At 40.2% G+C, this 20,782-nt stretch overlaps 1 protein-coding gene across 1 annotated transcript; it reads right to left on the bottom strand.

The window, feature by feature from the left end:
- Positions 1-1,445: 1,445 nt before the first annotated feature.
- TMED7 (transmembrane p24 trafficking protein 7) lies at positions 1,446-7,744 on the bottom strand. The gene is made up of 3 exons (XM_030969067.1): positions 7,435-7,744; positions 4,871-5,116; positions 1,446-2,981 (listed from the first exon to the last, which is right to left on the bottom strand). Exons 1-3 carry the CDS (start codon positions 7,600-7,602, stop codon positions 2,745-2,747), a joined length of 651 nt encoding a protein of 216 aa, XP_030824927.1. The 5' UTR covers positions 7,603-7,744; the 3' UTR covers positions 1,446-2,744.
- Between the last annotated feature and the right edge of the window lie 13,038 nt (positions 7,745-20,782).

Raw genomic sequence — 20,782 nt, 5'->3', positions numbered from 1 at the left:
ATAATTCAAAGATTTTTTGAAGAATAATGTTCCCCAATCCCATATGCAAACAAAACAATTGGACTACATTAATATATTAATTTTTTATTTTCCCATACAATATTCACAGGGTCTGCTTTTTGTCTTATTCAAACTAAATTTTCCCCCCCATGCCCTCAAACTAAAGAACCGACATTTCAGGACACGAAAAGAAGTCTTGTAAACATAAAACATTCAACGCATAGCTGAAACCCAGAGCATTTAGCAATTAAAAACACAGTTATATCCCCTTTAACGCAGGGTGTTTTCTTGCGTATCACACCATTAACCAAACTGCTCATATATTAAAAAGGTGCAGCTTTAACCAAAGGTCACAATGCACTTCTTCACCCACTGCGTGTTAGCATGTGTGTTTTATTATATCCTATTCAGTCAGTTAAAAACTATATACAGCTACGTTTAAACGTGTGTTTGTGCCATGTTTTTAACAACAGAAAAATAAAGGCATTTTTAAGCTGTTGCTGCATATTATGCAGCAGGATGCCAGACCACTGGTTCAGACACCTAACTTTAATGGAAAAGTCAAGTCCACTAAACCTCTGCTGTGGGAGTAACGTTGAATGGAACAGTCCACTTCACACATTCAAACATTATGAAAGAATAAAGAGACATGTATGCAATAGCTGATCATCATCAGTTTTATAGCACTATTTACCACTTTTGCCAGCACACAGAGCAACTCAGTAGAAAAAAAACCCAACACAATTCAAGCCTTCAACCAAATGCCTTTGTTGTGATTAAAGCTACATAACTAATATTCAAACTCCAGAAATAATGAACACTAGCAAAAGTAAATCATGTTTTCATTTGACACTTGCACCTGAAGTGTACCACTTGCTTTACTACTGTGTGCAATGCAGCACAAAAAGTACTAGACATCAGTTGCTGAAGCACAAGAAGAAAGCATAGAGGTACAATCAAGAATGTTGTGTGCAGGCACAGATTTGTATCGCAAGACAAAAGCAGACTTTTGTTTTCTTGTATTAGCAGGTCTAACTATTTCTGGGGAACCTGCATCCCAAAATGAGACTGCAGTATTCAAAATTCAGTACAGGACAGTAAAACTTTACATCCTGAATTTTACTTAAGGAAATTTAATACTTCCATGACCTTCTAAATAGTCTTTGAGCTGTCTGACGTTTTCCTTCAGTTTCCAAAAGAGCAGTCAATCAGTTCGCAACAGAGTAGGGGCACTTTTATTTTTTTCAACCATGACATGATTTTAAAATCAAGTCATCTTAGATCAATTCCTCAGACTGCTTAAGTGTCACCTGAACAAGTAATTTCAAATTTTTGCTAGAAATACTATAGGTAATTAGTAAGAGTGTAGTACTCTTTCTCTGCTTGCCAAGAACTTGTGTAAGAAGCCTCTTTTCATTGAGCTAGTAATATATGATGAATTTTTAACTTTAGTTTATTTTGTGTGCATTAAAGAATTGGTCAGCCTCCTTTTTTTTTGCCCCAGAGCCATTTGAAGGAGTTTAACCTTACTATGACCAGCTCATTTCAAACTATGGGCATGTACATACATTTACTACCTTCCACAACAAAATAAAAGAGAATTTTACAGTACATAAGCTACTGAAGACATAAGCAGTGAAAGCAATGTAACTCTAATAACTCTACCAAAAAGATAACCTGAAATATTTAAAACATTTCCTGACCACTAACAAAATAGAGTGGCAATTAGATACACAAGGCTGTCATGTCTCAGTGCAACACAGAGGAATATTTTCAGCACTTGTGCAATGCAGTATCAATATCAAATTGCCCTCTCACTAGGAAAACAATTTAGTAAAAAGCTTTGTACATGCCTAACACGTAATATAACCTCATCCAGTGCTGGTGCTGTGCTGCTTAACTAACCAAGCCACTTCTGGTCCTAAATCCAAAAAGCAGCAGCAGCAGCAGCATGTATAGTACTGCACAGGTTCAATGACAAAGTTAGAAGACTCCCTATTCTACTGCACATTTTTTCACATAAACTTGGAAATTTGGATTTTTTTTGTATGCAGAAGTGGATTTCCTGAGTAGTCTCAGCTTACAATTTCTTCAGTAAAACAAACATTGCAGAAGAGAAAATGTATTTATTTTAATACAGAAGATGTTTAAGCAATCATAATGAAGTATAAAATTCAGCGAATTCTGAAGACTTTCCAGGCTGATAAAGAATGTGTACCACAATGTAGTGCCAAGCTTTCAACGATTTTACAAAAAAGCAATGGGTATGATTCCATTTTTCTAAAACAGCAAATCAAAACAGTGCACTACAGTTAATCACATTTTTTGTTTTGTAATCCAAGATATTCAGCCTGAAAATTAAAATGAAATGAGATTTTCATATATATGATCTCTTGGATCAGACACTAGACTGTTGTGTTATTTTAAAGTGTTACATTGCAGATGACTAATTGTAGTGGTAAAAATCAAACTTGGTTTGGATTAATATCAGTAGAAATAAAGAGAGACTAGACACTGCCAGATATTTTAATACAGGAATTAAAATATTTAAGTTCCCAAGGATCCTTAAAAACATTTCAAATTATGTGTCCCTTTCATAACTTTTTGGGTCCGTTTTGTGATTTTTAAGAGATGAGGAGTATACACATTTGAGTGTTGCATATATTCAGACCTCTGTACCTACAGTTAAATTGGAGAACCACTAATCTTAATGAGTAACACACCTGAAGCATTGCTGCTACTGGTTACGATCCAACGCGCGTTGTCGTGGTTCTTTTATCCGAGAAGAAGCTTTTAAGGAGAAATACCTGCCCGATACTAACAACAAGAAGAATGATTGCTTCCCCTATTGACCAGTAGGCCACCCTTGTGTTTAAATCCTCTGCTCTGCTGCGGCCCTGCGCTTCCCTCAAGCGGAAGTGAGTCTGATAGTCGATGACAGACTTCAAAGCTTCGTGAATTGAAACGCATGCAGACTCCATCTGAAGAAACAAACACACAACACGGAATTAAGAACCCTTCTAGTGATTTTGTGCTTTGATATTTAAAATGAGGAGTCATGTAATTTTGCAAGCTAAGAATTAACTCAGAACAATGTCAGATAGAAACAGTGCAAATATCATAAAATGTAACTTATACTGATGAAACTTGACACACAAAAATGTGACACTGTTAAATACAGAAGCAGATAAAACCATAGAACTAATAAAAAGCAACAGGCTCTGAGAATTAATGAATAAATTCCAAATTTATACTTGGATTCAAAATGACCCCCAGAAATATTTTTGAAATGTCACTGATCCTCCAGCTGTTAATTCCACAGGAAAAAAAGCAGTTGCTTATAATATTAAGATATACAGAGCAGATACTATGTGCTTCAGTTTTCACAAATATGACATTCTTCATTAATTCTCACTCAAGTTGTACAACATCTATTCTGTTGTCAAGGGACCATTCTCTTACTCATGTATACAAAAACTGGTTAGAGAAGGGACAATTGTTATCCTTCGGTGCTCCTGAACACCCCACACCTTACTCATACAAAAATACTTACCAACTTGGCCAATTTACTGATTTTTCATTTTAAAAAAAGCAAAAAGCACTATTTGTTTTCCAAGTCCTAGATAATTTTTTATATAAACTTCTTGCAGTTTCAGTTTATCTGCTGTAAGTAAAAGTACTCCTAACTGTGTTTTGATCACTAAGAGACAGTCATTAGATCTTCAAAAGACTTATTTTCTACTCACAATTTACGTTTCTCTTTAATGGCTTAAAATGAATATTTCCTGAAGATCAAACAGCACAAATTATTTTAAAGGAAATGTTTAACGCCCTTGTAGGGCTGCTCCGAGTCCCTTAAATCTGTGTCTAACTGCATTTTGATAACTTTCAAGGTGTGTCTGAAGAAGTCTAAGATAATCTTCTCGACAAAATTCAGAATGAGTTTTTCCAAACTAAGTTTTGCTATTTGTAAGTTGTAGAAACATCCTGATCTGCACAATGGATCTAAACACAAGGTCACTCTGGTTTTATGGATTTACCTTTAACTGCTCCCATGAAAGGCTGCCCAAATTTGGTCATGCCACAAGCATGACCAGAACTGCAAAAAGAACCTCCTACCAAGGAAGCAAAAAAAGAAACTAGGAGATACAGTATCAAGAATCTGGGCCCAAAATAAAAGCGCACTGCAGTAATTACGGAAATGATCCAAAGAAAGTTTTAAGGTATTTAGATTGTGCACAGGTGGTACAAAACTATAAAATACTGAAAATACAATAACAATAATGCTCTGACACTTTGTAGACTTAAAAAGCCCAAATGTCTAGAAGTCAAATAAATATAGCTGACATTATTGATTTATTTTGCTAGAATTTCCTTTCCCAGTTTAAAAACAGTAGTTACATGAGCTCTCCTCCTAAAAAAAGACTCTATTGTTTTAAATATAGAAATTATTCTGACAGTTTCTCCAGAGCTTGTAAATTTTTTAAACCCTGTTCCACCAATATCTATTTCATGAAATCCACATGTCAAGAGACACAAGACTGTGTCATTGAAAGGATGTTCCATTAGAAACTTCAGAAAAATCCCACCAACCAAAGAGAAAACAATCAAAAAAACACCACAAACCACCCAAACAACAGTGGCCCTAAGTTTCTGTCCTAATTTCCTCTTAAACATTTGGTGATTCCTTCTCAGATCTATTTTGTGTTCTACAAATCTTACCTTTACAAAGAAGACCTATTTGTTGCAATTCAGAATATTTGAAAAGCTCCACTTCATTAATTTTCAAAAGCAATGTAGGTAACTAAAGCAGCTGAACTTGAAGAAAAATTGCCTTCACCTAACAACTTTTGTCAAACACAACAGTTACCTGGGTAAGTGCGGTTACTCTGTTCTCGCTAGGAAACAGTGGTGGATCTTCTCCAACCTGGAAATCGAAGTACACAGTTTTGTGTGTGAAAGTAGAGAACTCATTGCTGAAGCAGAACTTGTATGTTCCATTCCTGGATGCAGTAAATGTGAAGCTATCATACTGTTTCTTCATCTCTTTGTACAGCACAATGCCATCGGGATCTTCCAACCGACAGTCAACATCATAATGACCCCCAGTGATCACCTGGAAACAAAAACCAAGAAATTGTCTTTTTAAAAATATGGACACCTATATATTTCTTCTAATAAGTCTGGTCTGGCAGATGAAACTGCAAAGCTTTTTGCCTTGACAGGTGTTTTAAAATAGAATGCATTCATTTGAGAATCTTTCAAAGCAAGTCTGCAAATTTATTTTCCTATGAACGACATGCAGAAAATAATTAAAAATGCTTCTGGTTCAGCATTTGCACTGTCAACTGTATTTTAAAACCCTTAGGAGAACAATTTTAGCTACTTTGTTATTACTAACTGTACAACAGCAAAGGCTACAGTAGATGACACTCCATGAGACAGCAAAGACATGACAGTAATGAGTCTGACATTTGCTGTACACTCAAGTCCTCTGTGGAATTAATTCATCCAGCTGAGACTGCTAACATGCAGCAAGACACTCCCTTCCTGTGTGGCCAGGAAAGTGTAACTGCCCTGCTGTATCTCAGCTGCATTAGGCTGCAGGAATGGTGTTTGACCAGTAGAACAGGAATTTCAATCTGTCTGGCTTCATTCTGTCCATTTTCCTGTCAGCTGCTGTCAACAGAGCGAGCTCTGGGAGACCTGCCGTCTCCCTTCTGAAGTTAGACACAGGAGCTCTTGCAAAAAACAGCACATCAGGATAATGCCTGCAACTGACTCAAAACTTCACAATTGTTTCAAGGGGATTTCTGAGGCTTTGATTACTGTTGGTCTATAGTGTATTACTACCTGGATTCTCCAGAAAGACTGATCAGGAGTTTAGGTATTCACAACTTGGTATTCTGATGACTCTTACCATAGCAGTTTTACACTTTATCCTTGCTGCAAACTTTTTACTTTTAAGTTAAAGCATGCTGAAGGAGGAAGAGACTTATTTCATATGTGTGCAGAAATCACTGAAATATTTTAGTATCTCTGTATCTGCACTTCAGTCCACATGGCATTGTTTAAATGCTCATCAGTTTACTGAAGTACCAGGTTATTAAAATTATTACGTTAGTGGTACAACTGAAACAAAAGACTGGAGCAGCAGGTCCTCCACAAAGGCATAATTTTAAAAGCATCCAGATGGCAAGCAATAACACAGCTCTTAATTTTTGAAATACGATCTACAATTTGATAAGGGTGTGCTTTTTCATGGAAGTCACTTGCATTCAGTTGTGTAGGCACCCTGAAAATATTGCTTTTACAGAGGTAGTAAAGATTGGCCAGAACTTTAAAGCTCCCCTAGGATTCCTTGCCACTGAACTTGATTGTGCCTCCTGTCGGCCCTTGAGACATACTGCCAAAGGACATTCACACAGCACTTCAAGCTGCCAGTGGCTGGTCAAATCCAGACTTTTCTTTTAGCAGTGCTAATCCTGTTCTGGTCACCAATAAAAGTGGCAACAGCATGCTTATCTGTCCAGTGATACCCACTTCAAACTGCAGGGTAAAGTACTGCACAGAAAAGACTGTATGGAAGAAACAGTCAGAGACAAGAAATATTTGGGTAGAGAAAAAGATATCCAGAACTTAGACCACACAGGACAGAATAACAAGGACTGATATGTGGCAGCAACATTCCCCAAATATACTTGAGATGGGACAGCAACTGAGAAACTAGAAAGCACAGGACTGCAGCCAGAAAAGTCAGCTCATAAAAATTACACAATCCTTTCAAAAGCCCCCAAAGATAACTGTGATTTTTGTCAGCGGGCATGAGTTTTCTCTCATCCTGCTGCTGTACTATCAGTTAGTTCATCGACTGAAGTGACAGACTGAAAAGTTCTAGCCCTGCTGATACACTCAGAAGCACCAAAACAGTGATGCTGTACCACATCCTTCTCCTATCACCCTTTCACTGTTTAGTATGTAAGCCAAACCTGGATTGTACTCTGAAACACGAAATATTAGCTCTTAAGAGGTACCGTGCTCATCCTGTCGATGCTTCACAAACCTCAAGGCAATTACGTCGGCGGCACACCGACCTGTTGGTCAGGCGTGCTTTAGGTATTCTCTGCGCAGTTCAGGAGGGTCACTAATGTGAGCCACCAGGTTACGGACACTGCCGGTTTTCAGGGCCAACTTTGTGTCCCACTCAGCCCTGCACTACACGGAGGCCTCCCAGCCGCTCCCGCAGAGTTTTCCTCAGTCAAGCTGGAAACCTCTCATTGGATCCAGCCGCTACTCCCTGGCCGGGCACTGCTCCCAAATGCTCCCGACAGGAAGGAAACCAAGGGAGAGCCCCCGGCAGGGGCCTGGGCTTAGGGCTCAGGGCCGCGGCCCAGCGCGGCGCCAAGGCCGGGGCGGCTCCTCCCGCAGGGATACCTGGAACTCGAGGGTGCACTTGGTGCCCTGGGCGATCTCCTCGTAGAAGCACTGCTTGGCGTTGTCAGGCAGCTCGAACGTGATCTCGGAGGCCCGCGCCGCGCAGGCCGCCAGCGCCCACACCAGCAGCAAGGGCGGCAGTGGCCCCCGGGAGCCCCGCGGCTGCATCGCCCGGCGCGGAGAGAGGCAAGCAGGGGCGGAGTGGCTCGGGACGGCCGGGGCTGTGGGGCTGCGAGGCTGCGGGCGGGACGCGGCGTGGCCGAGGGGACGAGCGGCGGCACCCGGAAGCGCCCGCGCCTTCCCGGAGCGCTTCCGGGACGGGTGTCCGGCGGGGAAGGGGCGGGGGAGCGGCGGCCGTGGCCTCGCCCCTCTCCCCCGTCATTTCGCGGCTGGGCCCTCGGTGTCCGCTCAGCGCCGCAAATTAAGTTTTTCGGGGTCCCCGTAGGCCCTGTAGCTGGAAATGGCGGACTCCTATGGCCGAGCGCACGCAAAGAGCGACCTCGGTGCCCTCCGAGGAGTCTGGAGAGTTCTGCTGTGCAGATCCTTCAACATTGATTGCAGAGAGTCAGTAAGAGGTGAATGAATAAACAGAGGTGTAAAACGTGGATTAAAGTGCTCACGCTGATTGCAGCAGTCAGTCATGGAGTCGTAGAATGTTAAAAGTTGGAAATCTCAGTGAGTCCTAATCTTCCTGCCATAGGCAGGGACAGTTCCCACTAGATCAGGTTGCTCAGAGCTCCGTTTGGCCTTGAAGGCTGCCAGGTTTGGAGTATTCCCAACCTCCTCGGGCACTGTTCTGGTGTCTCACTACCCTCGCCGTAAGGAATTTTTTCCCTTATGTCTAACCTAGGTTTCCCTTTGTTATGTTTGCCCAATTATCCCTTCATAAAAACCAAACAATATTTAAGATAGCTGCAATTTTAATTGAATAATTTAGAGAATATATATTGACAATATAATTTGATTAAAATAAGGGATAATTTGGTTCAGATAATAGCGCATAAGCAAAAGATAACCGCGGGGTACGGAGTGCAGGGCTCTTGGACCCCGGCCACCTCACGTACGAGCTTGCCAAGTGAAGACTTCCCCCTTATAAGCCAGGTGTCGATATCATCTCCTCCCATTTTCGATTCATGACTCTTCCGTCTCCGCCCTGATCAACACCTTTACCGCGCATGCTCCATCACTCGTTTTGGTGGTCGCACAAGTCTTTGGGGGTGGTCCTGATGAAGGCCTCTCCTCTTCCTCTTTTGTCCTTTAGTTCACCTTTGGGTTATGCATGCGCACCAAGCCAATATAATGTAAGCCAAAACTAACATTCTACTATATTTTAGCATCAAAGCAATAAATCTCTTATAATTAGCATTTTCCTGGGACCCAACCAGATTTTCTCCTTCTTTTTGTTAATTTTGGTAACCATTATCTCTTGCTATTTCCTTCTATCCTGAACATCTGCAGGAAAGGGGTGTAGAGCCCCTCCTCTCTCTTTTCTTTTTGGCATTTCAACTTTTTAACTGTTTTATTATTTCCAAATATTGATTACTGTATCCATATTTATTACTCTTTCAATTTTATAAGCACGAATCATACCTATTTACCACACCTTCTTTCAGTTAGTACCCATTATTTCTCATCCTACCACTACAGATCCTGAAGAAGATGAAGAGTTCCTCTCCAGCTTCACTGTAGGCCCCCTTTATATACTGCTAGGTTGCTGAGGTCGGCACAAAACCTTCCCTTCTCTAGCCCCAACACTCTCAGCCTTTCTCAGTTATTTCTGCAAATAAAAAAAAAAAAAAAAAAAAGGAATATATATCCTCCATTCTTATTATATTCAGTTCTGTGGCAAATCAGGCAAAGTAGGAAAAGAAAAACTCAGGTCAAACCTTCCAGGCAGGAGCATGAGTTTGTAATGCAGTGGGTGTGGTCACCCAGCTCCTCTTGAAGAGGGGCTGAACCTGCATGAAGTACCTATTGCCAAAAGAGGCACCACATTGGGGTGCTGCTGTATAGTCCTCTAGCCATGGAGAGAAGTCCTGTGCTAGCTTGTGAAAGGTATGATTTTCATCCTCACCACTGTGTAAGAAACTTGGGCATCAGTTTGAGGACTGTGGACTTCATAGGGCAGAGGTACCCAAAATTCATGTGTAGAAGGCTCTGATAGATATGCAGGTGTGGATTATAGTGACACGGCAGATGCTTTACCAAGATGCTTACCCACCTTACAGCTGAGACAGACATTATCCATTTACAATTAATCCTCAGATGTTTGCTGTTTTCATTTAAACACACTGTTTTATTTTAGGTGGTACTTAAGTGTTGGCTGATAGCTGAGATGGCTCAAAAGCAAGTTATATATCTGGGCCATGTGATCCAACTCCAGTTATTTTACTTAAATCAGTAACCAAAGACTTGCAGGAACTGAAACAACTAATCACCTTCTCCTTCATGCGGCAAGAAATACATTTTAAAAAGACTTCCTCTGTGATTTTTTACAGCAACTGAAGTGATCATGTCCAGGTTAGAGCTTCCTAGTTCATTCTTTCCAACCATTTTCTGAAAGTTTCACTGAATGGGCAAAATGAAGCTTCCCTAAGAAATTATGATTGGAAACATATCACCAAATAATCAACAACACAGAAGGGGTGAGATACAGAGCAGGCAAGAAAGGAGTCTGGTGACACCTGCAGAATAAGCAGAAGTGTAGAAGATGTTCCAATCTCCAAAATAAATCAGCAAGAGTAGATGAGATTACATCAGCTTCTTTTTGGATTGAGGTCAGGGATTATAAAACATCAAGGGAGTGAAGAAGGCAGACTGCATCCAAAAAGCTCTCTCCAGCTGGTCCCCTTAACCCTGGTGACTCCTCATTACATCATCAGCAGCCAGAGCTGTCAGCACTAACTGCATAGCATCAGCTCCACTTTGTGGTGTGCTTGCAGCTCACCTGGTGTAGATTTGTTAAGGACTAGTTGTTGTATATATGTAGCAATCATGATAGTAAGAGAACTAGTTACTAGCATTATTAACTGCTTATGAATTTCAGTAATTCCTTAGCAGCTTGAAACTGAAATAAGTTCAATAAATATAATAATAAGTTCAAAAATGTATTTTAGAGGGAGTAATATGAAGAGTTTTCCTTTCCTCCTGGACAATCTGTTTAAGTAGGGTGAGAATCGGTTTCAGGTGCTCTCAGCATAGTTCTTCCCTGAGAAAAACCTTTCTAGGTTTTTTTTTCCCTCTATTATGACAGAATATTTTCAAGCAGATGACTGTATTACATCTTCCCCCATACATGCATGCATAGATATGTGACTTTATTAAGGATCCTTTTTACCTTACATGCAAAGTCAAAGACTAGGAAAAAAACAGATTCATTTTATTTTTACATTGGTTTGATTTGTAAGTGTATGTTGCCACTTTCTGTATGTGGAAGATGAAAATTGACAAATGGCACATGTTTCTTGTGCAGACAGTTAAAACATGCTCTCCTGAAGACTGCTAATGAACCGTAGTTGTACAAGCAGTTCTCATTCCTTCAAAAGCACACAGAAACCACTGCAGAAAGACCAGAGAAATCTCCAAAATACAAGATATTCAGGTCTTAATGTTTCTTCTCAGCTTAGTTGATGAATCAAGCTACTCTCCTGAGGTAGTTGGAGATCTTTTACCTGTGTTAGATATTGTAGATATGGATGAAATTGCAGACTTATAAAATAAGATTTTATGACTGAAATAACAGTTCCTGTTATTTAAATAGTGGGACAGAAAAAAAACCTGTTCTTCACCTTTACGGTCCTTTAATATCTTTCCTGAAATCTCTGTGTAACAATTTAGAAAACTCCACTTTGTTGTTTTAATTTAATTCTCATTTAAAGCATATTCCACAGTACATTTTATCTTGCTACTCAAACTACCTAAAATGGTAAAGTTTCCCCATTTTAAGTATCCCTGCTTTAAAAGCCGTTGCTTTGGGCTTGCTTTGGCAGATTTTATATAAATAATAGACCTTGATGTCAAGATAATTAATTCCTCTTTACTTCCCAGTATCGTGCTTAATTTTGGATAGGTTAAAATTACTAAAATAAACCAGACAGGCTAAAATACAGATTAATCTTTCTTTTCACTGGCCTTTGTACTTTAAAAAGTGGCATTGAATAACTCTGGCATTTGCAAAAAACACTTGAAGTGCAGTCAAGTATAGTAACACATTTGCATCACACTGTTTTAGTGTGATTTGTGCAAAGTCATGCTGTGCAGGAAAAAGTCACTGGACCTTAAAACTGCTTGAATTTATCCTTTTTTTCAAGGTTCAGTGCATTTTCTAACCTCTGTTCTCATGTTTCCAAAACTTCAGTGAAAAAGAAATTAGCTCCTTTGAGTCTAAAAAGTCAGTGCACTACTGGCTGTGCTTGTGTTAGTTGATTACATAAAAGCCCAAACACCTTCATACAGAATACACAAGAAAATAACAAATTCAAATAAATGTTTTAGATGAAAACCAAATTTAGGTGCGCCTGAAGTTAAGCATTTACTGTCTTTCCACATGTACAGCTTCACAGAGGAACAGGCTGAGAGCTGCTGCTGTGCAAGGAGTTGGAAGAAGGGAGAATATTGGGAAAGCTGTGACCCCTTTTATGATCTGAAATACGTCACATGCACTCTTGCAGAGTCCTGAGTTATTGACAACAGCAATTTGTGAACCTGTGTTTGTTTATAAACACGAATATCAAGAAATGTCAGTCTTTCAATGTCTTTTAAAAATATGTTTGTACGTAATAAGGTCTAATGGATTAGAATTTGTTTTCCATTCCATGGTGGTTTATTATTTGTTTGTTTCTTTATTTCTTTCTACCTCTTTCTGAGGTAGGGAACTCAACATTGTTGCAAATGTCTGAGGAAAAAGTTTTTACTTACTGGTCCAAGGCTAGACCTGTAGAGACACGGACATGCTGCTCTTTGTGTGACACACAAGAGGGAGCTCTTGGTCACCACAATTTACATGGAACCATCGCAACATGGAATGGTTGGGGTTGGAAGGCGCGTTTAAAGGTCATCTAGTCCGTGGCCCTGCCATGAGCAGAGACATCTTCAATTAAATCAGGTTGCTCAGAGCACCATCCGACCTGACCTTGAGTGTTTCCCGGGGTGAGGCATTTACCACCTCTCTGGGCAAGCTGTGCCAGTGTTTGACCTCCTCATGGCAAAAATCTTCCTTAAATAGTCTAAATCCTCTTTCAGTTTAAAATCATTATCCCTTTAGTTCCCTCTTCTCAGTTTTTGTTCAAAGTATATTCAGTACCTAAGGTTTTCTTTCTTTCAAACTGACTCTTTCAATTCAGTGATAAATGGATATCAGAAAGCTAAAAATATTTAAGTAAATAGTGGCAATCATAGCCAAACATATTGTAGGCATAGCTCAACAGAATGCAACATCCAAGGCCTACACCTTTCAGTTCACTGCTCACAGTTCAGCAGTGAAAGCTACACATCCATTTAGGTACCAGCAGTCCATGTGTATAACCTACAGAGATTGACAGCAATGAGGCTTACAAGCACCCATCTTCTCAGCAGGGAGGGAGCTGCAACAGTTGCTCCATGGAAAATGAAGAAATGTTACCCCATGGGAAATGTCTCTGTCCCAGCATCAGTGGCAGATGTGACCCGCTGTCAGAAATCTCTAGCTGACATTAGCAGTTCCCAGTCTTCTCCAGGGAGAGGTGCCTTCCCCAGCCTGTTACACAACATATACTGCTAGGGTATGACAGTAGGACCATCCCCAAATATTTTAGTTTCATTAGGACTTTGAGTGCTCAGGATGTGTGAAAGATCAATTTCTGTTAGTCCAAAACTGGACTTCAGTGGATGGTGTGAAGTGGAGGGATCTGGGGAAGGGCTGAAAACCCCAGGAAGAGAGAGGCAATGAAAGGCTGGCTGCAGTGACTTAGATAGGAAACCCAAAGGATGCCCTGGCCAGATTTTAAATGAAGCATTTCAAGATTCCTTCCCAAAGCACTCCTCTCAGTGGCTTGCATTTTGTTTTGGTTTGTTTTTTTCCTCCCAGTCATGGCTGAATTTTGATAATCCTGTTGCACTTTACCTAATGAAAGAAAGACTTGTGTTTCCATATGTGCACTTGTATCCACTCAGATTTAGATTCACTTACATTTTTAACGTGTTATAAAACATTCATGCTGATTTTATCTGGGATGGAGTAAATTTTCTTCACGGTAGCTAGTGTGGAGCTGGGTTTTGGACTTGTCCTGAAAACTGTGTTGATAACTCAGGGTTTTCTCCTTGCTGAGCAGTGTTTATGCAGAATCAAGGCGTTTTCTGCTTCTCACCCCACCCCAGCAGTGAGTGGGCTGGGATTCACAAGGAGCTAAGAAGGGGATGCAGCTGGGACAGCTTACCCCCACTGACCAAAGGTACATTCTGTACCTTATGACATCATGCTCAGCATATGAAGTTGAGAAGACAAAGAAAGAGGAAAAGAGAAAACTTCAGAGAGATGGCATTTGTATTCTCCAGTCAGTCTTATGCGTGATAAAGCCTGTCTTTCCTGGAGATGGCTGAACAACTGCCTGTCCCTGGGAAGGAGTGAATTATTTACTGGTTTCACTTTGCGTGCATGTGTGGCTTTTGCTTTGCCTATTAAACTGTTTTTATCTCAAGCCATGAGTTTTCTCACTTTTACCCTTTTGATTTCCCTTATCCCACTAGGGATAATGAGCGAGCAGCTGCATGGGGCTGAGCTGCCAGCTGGGGTTAAACCATGATAGTACTTAATTAGTTACTGCCTTTACAACTACACACAATCAGTCTAATAAAATACATCATTCTGCCTACAGAAGCAGTCTGCAAGTATTAGAACCAATATTGTGGCTTCATAATAGTTGACACATCTTAAAAGACCAAAACCAATAAAAATTCTCTATATTTTATATATTCCTCTTCAAAAAGGGACAGGCAGGGAAAATGAGGAAAATGTGTTGCCTTCTATGTCAATTATAAGCTCAGAGTGCATGGAGTTCAGCCTGGGGATGGATGATGGGCCCGGATTAAAGGAATGGCAGGGACAGGGGACATGAGTCATCTACAGGCCGTATAGGAACTACCTCATGTTCACAAGCCCTGGCCCTCCTGGGGGACTTCAACCACCCAATTATCTGTTGGGAGGACAATACAGCAGGGCATTAAGCATGGAGTTTCCTGGAATGCCTCGATGGCAACTTCCTTCTCCAGGTGATAGAGAAGCCAGCAAGGAGAGGTGCTGTGCTGGACCTTGTTCTCACCAAGAAGGAGGGGCTGGTGCGGGATGTGAAGCTCAAGGACAGCCTGGGCTGCTGTGACCATGAAATGGTAGTGTTTGAGATCCTTAGGGCAGTGAGGAGGGGCAAAGCAAGCCCTGGACTTCAGAGCAGCTGTCTTGGCCTAGAGAGATCTGCTTGGTAGAGTGCCATGGGATAAAGCCCTGGAGGGAAGAAGACCCCAGGAGAGCAGGGTTATGTTCAAGGATCACCTTCTTCAGGCTCAGGAGCCTCCCAATGAACAGGAAGCCAAGTGAAAACCTTAGGAGGTGTGCACAGATGAATATGGAGCTGCTGGACACATTCAAACAAAAAAAAGGAAGCCTACAGAAACTTGGAGCAAGGACAAGTAGCCTGGGAGGAATATGGAGAGATTGAATACCCAGGGATTAGATTAGGAAAACTAAATCACTGACAGAATTAAACCTGACCAGGGACATCAAGGCCAGCAGAAAAAGCTTCCATAGGTACACCGGTGATAAAGGAAGACTAGGAAAAATGTGAGCTCTTTAAGGATGGGTATAGGAAACTCGGTTACTCGGGGCTGTAACCCTGAGATAAAAGGCTGAGATACTCAATTACTTTTTTGCCTCTTTGTTCACCCATAAGTTCTCCAGTCACACCATCCAAATTGCAGAAGGTATAGGCAGGGATCGAGAGAATGAAGAGCTGTAGGTCAGGTTCAGGAATATCTGAGAAACCTGAAGGTGCACGAATTAATGGGACCCAACAAGATTCTTGTGCGGGTCCTGAGTGAACTGGTGAAGGAAGTAGCTAAGTCACTATCCGTCATACTTTAGACGTCATGGCAGTCCAGTAAGTTCCCACTGACTGGAAAAGGGGAACATAATCCATATTTTTAAAAAGAGAAATAAGGAAGGAAGATCCAGGGAACTACAAAACTGTCAGTCACCTCAGAGCTTGGCAAAGCCATGAAGCCAAACCTTCTGGTAACTAACTAAGGAATGTGGAAAATACAAGGTGATTGCTGACAAACTTCACTAAAGGCAAATCATGCCTGACAGATTTGGTGGCCTTCTATGACAGGATTACAGAGGTAGTGGATAAGGGAAGAGTGACTGGCCTCATCTACCTGGATTTGTGGGAAGTATTTGACACTGTCCCACACAACATCCTTGTCTCTAAACTGGAGAGACATGGATTTGGCGTCTAGACCACTTGAAGGATAAGTAGATGACTGGATGGTTGCACTCAGACAGTTCCAGTCAACAGTTCAATGTCCAGGTGGAGACCATTGACAAATTATGTTCATCAGGGAACCTTGAGACCAGAACTATTTAATATTTTTGTTGGTGACAAGAGACAGTGGGATTGAGAGCACCCTCAGCAAGTTTGCTGATGATACCAGGCTGTGTGGAGCAGCTCACGCAGTGGAGAAAAGGGATGCCATGCAGGGAGACCTAGATAGGCTGGAGAAATTGGAACATGTAAACATCATGAAGTTCAGCAAGGCCAAATGCAATATCCTGTATCTGTGTCAGGGCAATCCCAAGCACAGGTACTGGCTGGGTAGGGAATGAATTGAGAGCAGCCCTGGGGTGAAGGTCTTGGGGGGCTGTTGGTGGGCAAGAAGCTGGACGTGACCCAGCAATGTCCAGCAGCCCACAAAACCATCCCTAACCCTCAACCTGGAGAAGAGAAGGCTCCAAGACAGTTTTCTGAGGTCCTTCCAGTGTCTGAGGAGGTCTGCAAGAGAACTGGAGAAAGGGTTTTAAAAAGGGAATGTAGTGATGGGACTTCTCCATTCATAGTGATTCCAGCATAATAATCAGGTCCACTGTGAATCAGCTGGAGCTCTGTTTTGTGGCTTTTTTCACTTTTTCTGTATGTTTTGCTGCTTTTAAGGTATTTGACAGATTAAAGTATTGGTACATTCATGTATTCTTACAGAAAATAGAAGAATTTGGAGAAGCAATATATTGTCATGGTGTTTAAAAAGTAGGAGTTCAAGCCTGGATGTGACAATTTGTAACAGATTAAGTCCAGACAAAGATCAAACATTAAACAGTTTCAGAATGAAAACCACATGTAACAGTATGGAGAGGGAGAGGAAAAAGCAGAGGAAGAGGAATTTCTTGAGGTGGAATGAGGATGGAGAAAATAGGATTAAAGGGGAAAAGCAAGTCTCTTAGGTGGGAGTAAAAATAGCAACAACAAAGCTGTTACCCAGGAGCTTGTAGCTGTTCTAAAATTGCCTTGTGCAGAAAAAGATAGAGAGAGGTGAATGTGAATTTTGGGTCTTGGAGTTAGATGAAGAAACATGAGAACTATTTATAATCCTCAATCCTCTCTTTTTAACTGGAAAAGAAGTAAGTAAAGGATCTATATAGTGTATATTGCAGCAAAAGGCGCATACAGTTTTTGTATGATTCACCAAAGCATTCAACAAAAATAGCTGTCAGGTAAAGGCTGGCTGGAAATGCTTTGAACTTGGGTGAGAGGTGGTGACAGCTTCTAACAGACAGACAGGAGTGATTGTCTACCATTGTCACTAATAAAATGAAAGAGGGATCCTCCTTCAACAATTACACAAAATGCTCTGTGAACATTGTGCTAATATAAGTGCACCCAAAAAATTATATTGCTAGATTGTCTCAGTTTGTAGACTTGTGCAAAGACATTGCAGATACTGAATTCTGGAAGTCATACCAAGAGAACTGGAAAAGGATTAGTAAAACCCATAAAACGGTTTGGCCTCTTGCATGTCCACAAAAAGATGAGGACCATACTGACTATTTTAGAACACAGAGCACCCTTGGATTTCACATGATGAAATTATGGCTGTGACAGAATATGAGCTGTTGAATCATGTGTTCCTTTTTCAGAAAGAAAACTTTAATGTGTAGACACCATTTTTCTCACCCATTTGTACGGGGGCAAAATTAATTAATTAATAGACAAGAAATAAAATAATGCAGTATGCCTCCCTGATTTGTTCCACAATTCACCCACATAAAGAAATAGAGGTGTAGAAACCTAAGAATAATTTCATCCGCATCTAAACCTAAAGCCTAATTTAGTGTAAATTTCAAAGGATATGCTAGCACAAGGCTGATAATAAAGATCGTCTGCACAGAACACAGTGTTTCAGGAAATGGTTCTCTGAATCACAGATTGAATCTGACTGGAAGCCTCTAGAAAAGAACAACAACAACAACAAAAACCAACCAACCAACTGAAAAACTCAAACAAACAAAAAAAACAAAATAAAAAAAACCAAACCAAAACAAAAAACAAAAAACACCAACACAAACCTGGTACACAGACACAGAGAGCTTTCTCAGCACAGATTGCTCAAGAGTTTGGGCTGGAAGCCTGAGTCAAAACTGAACAAAAGCCAGTCTGCTTAAGAAGAATTCACTTCCAGCAGCCTCTGTTCCACAATGACCAAGCTCTGCCAGCCACTTGGGGCACAGCAGGAAGAAGAAAAGAAACCAGGAGGAAACTTGGCTTCACACCTATTCCAGCCTTAATCATTCTTTTTGAACTGGCTTCAGCCGTCAGTCATGTGGAAGACAAACACCTGTGAAGAAGTACAAAAACAGCTCATATGAGAGGTGATATTACAATCAGCATCTGCTGCTCATCTGCCACTCTGTTAGGAGAAACAGTAACCCAAGTCCTGTTACAAAATCCGATGGATGGGATGAATGAGGACATCCACCAGGCAAGAGGATTGCCTATTTTTTGAGGGAGACATATTTTTAGAAAGAAAGAAAGAACAAGCATGATGCCAGGCTTTTATGAAATTATTGTTGTTGGTGTTGTTCTTTATTGGATCCTGGGCACAGGAAAACAGTAATGTTGTGGACAATGAAACCTGCTCCCTTTCTCTCTCTTCAGGCTTTTATTCCAATCTCATATTTTCTGTTTCCACTTCCTGTAATTTCTTGGGTTATCATCTTATCTGACCCTTCTGAAGATATTTTCAAATTATTTGCATAAGTAATCTACCCAAACTTGTAATCTTTATTATTTGTCTCTATCAGGGATACAGTCTAGTCCGCAGGACTTATTCATGTAAGACAGGTAGCTATCACTAGGTTAATAGATAACCAGGTTTTATAACAGTATGAACTATGAAACCAGAGAGATTTCAATGCTGTGTTTTGAATTACATATTGAAATCTTCAATGATGGCTGGTAGATAATCACAGACACAGAAAGATTATGTGCTTATGCCAATCTGTAAAATTACATAAAAATATGTCCATAGCTGCCTTCAAAAGATGCTTTTAGTGACTTGATAATTTTGCAATATGCTTTGTGTCCCAGATGCTCACAGGTTCTTTCAGTGAAAAAGGTTAATTTGTTTTGTTAGCAAAAGTGGTAAACAGATAATCTAACAAACCTGGTCTGGTGGGGCAGAGGGACATTTTAAAGCAGAGAAGGGAGAGTTCTAAAGTGGCTGTGGTAGGGAAGCAAGACCAAGAATACAAGGGTTTCCTTCAACAGTTAAATTTGCTTATAGATGGAAGAGGAAAGGTTAGGATACTATTGAAGATGAGTGAGAGGCAGTTAACAAAAGTCAGTTTCTTAGGACATGTATTTATTCTAAAATTGTAAGTGCTTGTAGATCATCTTGGTGCCAGGAACAGGTAGTTGTTTATTTTTCAGCATCTTTGTACTAATTAGGATACTGTGACACATTTTCAATACAAAAATAAGATAGACTGAAAGCTCTCTATGTTGTAACAAGGATGTAATAATTAAAGTTGTATACAGAAATAAAACCCAAGATCTGGTTTAATCATAGTCATAGTATGGTTTATTTAATTACTAACTTACCATGGTACAGGCACTGTTGTGACAACAGTTTTTTCTACATTAGATGAAACAGAAAGCTGACATCAGAAAACACTCCAGAGAAAATAAAGTATTTCAGGAAATTCAGGGCCTTCGTTTAGAATACTGCTTCCATTTTTGAGAGTCACATGTGTCAGCATTTTAATTCCAGAAGACTTTAAAAATGACACCCATGGTTACATTTCAAAATATTGATGTTGATAATAAAGAACTTTGTTGTAACAGCTGTAAGGAGGTTGCAATGCAACCATGCACTTTTTTTCCCTGGAATTTAGATTGTTATAGTATATATTCTGCTGATTTTTCTGGGTTAAAATTTATGTCTCTGGGTTGATATTTTTACTAATTGGTGAGGGATTTAAATTTTAGGGCTGTAACTGCAAAAATGATAGTAATCATCATTACTGCAGTCTGCAGGTCTGGACGCCAATATATGTGGTTCTGATGACAAAGAGAACTGGTGGAATCTTTCATTCATGGACACCCTTTGCATTTTTACTTATTTAATATACTAGATGCTGAAAAAAGTGAGAGAACATAAGAACAAAAAACCCTCTGTTTCCTTCCTGGAATAAGCATGTTAAATATGCTTATATTGCGTTCTTGAAGCTTCTTTGGGTTTGGACAAGCAATAAAATAACCCCTGAAACCATAATACTTTTCATAATATTAGGTTTAAAAATTGTTGATATCTCTCTGTAGATTGTCACTAGTTGTTGATCATTTTTAATTTTCTGTGTATGTCAGAGGACATGCATTCCTTTCCTCCTAGTGCAGACATTCAGAATATTAGCCGTAACTTGAGGGGAAGAGTTATCCACGATGGCAGTCCTCAACAAGGGCTTTTCTATTTTATTAGTGTTACATAGAAAATGGAGAAAAATCTGTTGTCTTGAAATCATCTGTCCAAGAAAATAAAGAAATACAAGAAGGGAAAACAACTTTTTTCTTTCTCCAGAAATAGCTAATTCTTTCACTGTGAGGTCAGCTACCCCCAGTCTAAAAGGATCTTGAGTGTGGAGATAGCTAAATTTTACCAAGGATCAATACATGATACCTCTAATGCAGCAAACTGATCATCTCTGCACCTGCAGAGGTCACCCAAATGAAGGCATCACATTCTGGCCTCTCTTGCTTCTTCAGAAGGGCACAGAAGTTACAACTCAGCACATTTCTTAGAGTGTAAACTGGTGAACTAGGTAGGGTGTTAT

The sequence above is a fragment of the Camarhynchus parvulus genome, chromosome Z (assembly GCF_901933205.1).
Source record: "Camarhynchus parvulus chromosome Z, STF_HiC, whole genome shotgun sequence".
Classification (NCBI taxonomy): Eukaryota; Metazoa; Chordata; class Aves; order Passeriformes; family Thraupidae; genus Camarhynchus; species Camarhynchus parvulus.
Note: the sequence above shows the minus strand (reverse complement) of the source record. Positions and strands in the feature narration are given on the sequence as shown.

Excerpts from the sequence above, each read along its gene's own strand:
- TMED7 (XM_030969067.1), bottom strand. The coding sequence starts at position 7,602 with ATGCAGCCGCGGGGCTCCCGGGGGCCACTGCCGCCCTTGCTGCTGGTG. Across the intron at positions 5,117-7,434 it reads AGTGCACCCTCGAGTTCCAG|GTGATCACTGGGGGTCATTA; the intron begins GTATCCCTGCGG and ends TTTTGTTTCCAG. Across the intron at positions 2,982-4,870 it reads GAGTAACCGCACTTACCCAG|ATGGAGTCTGCATGCGTTTC; the intron begins GTAACTGTTGTG and ends TTGTTTCTTCAG.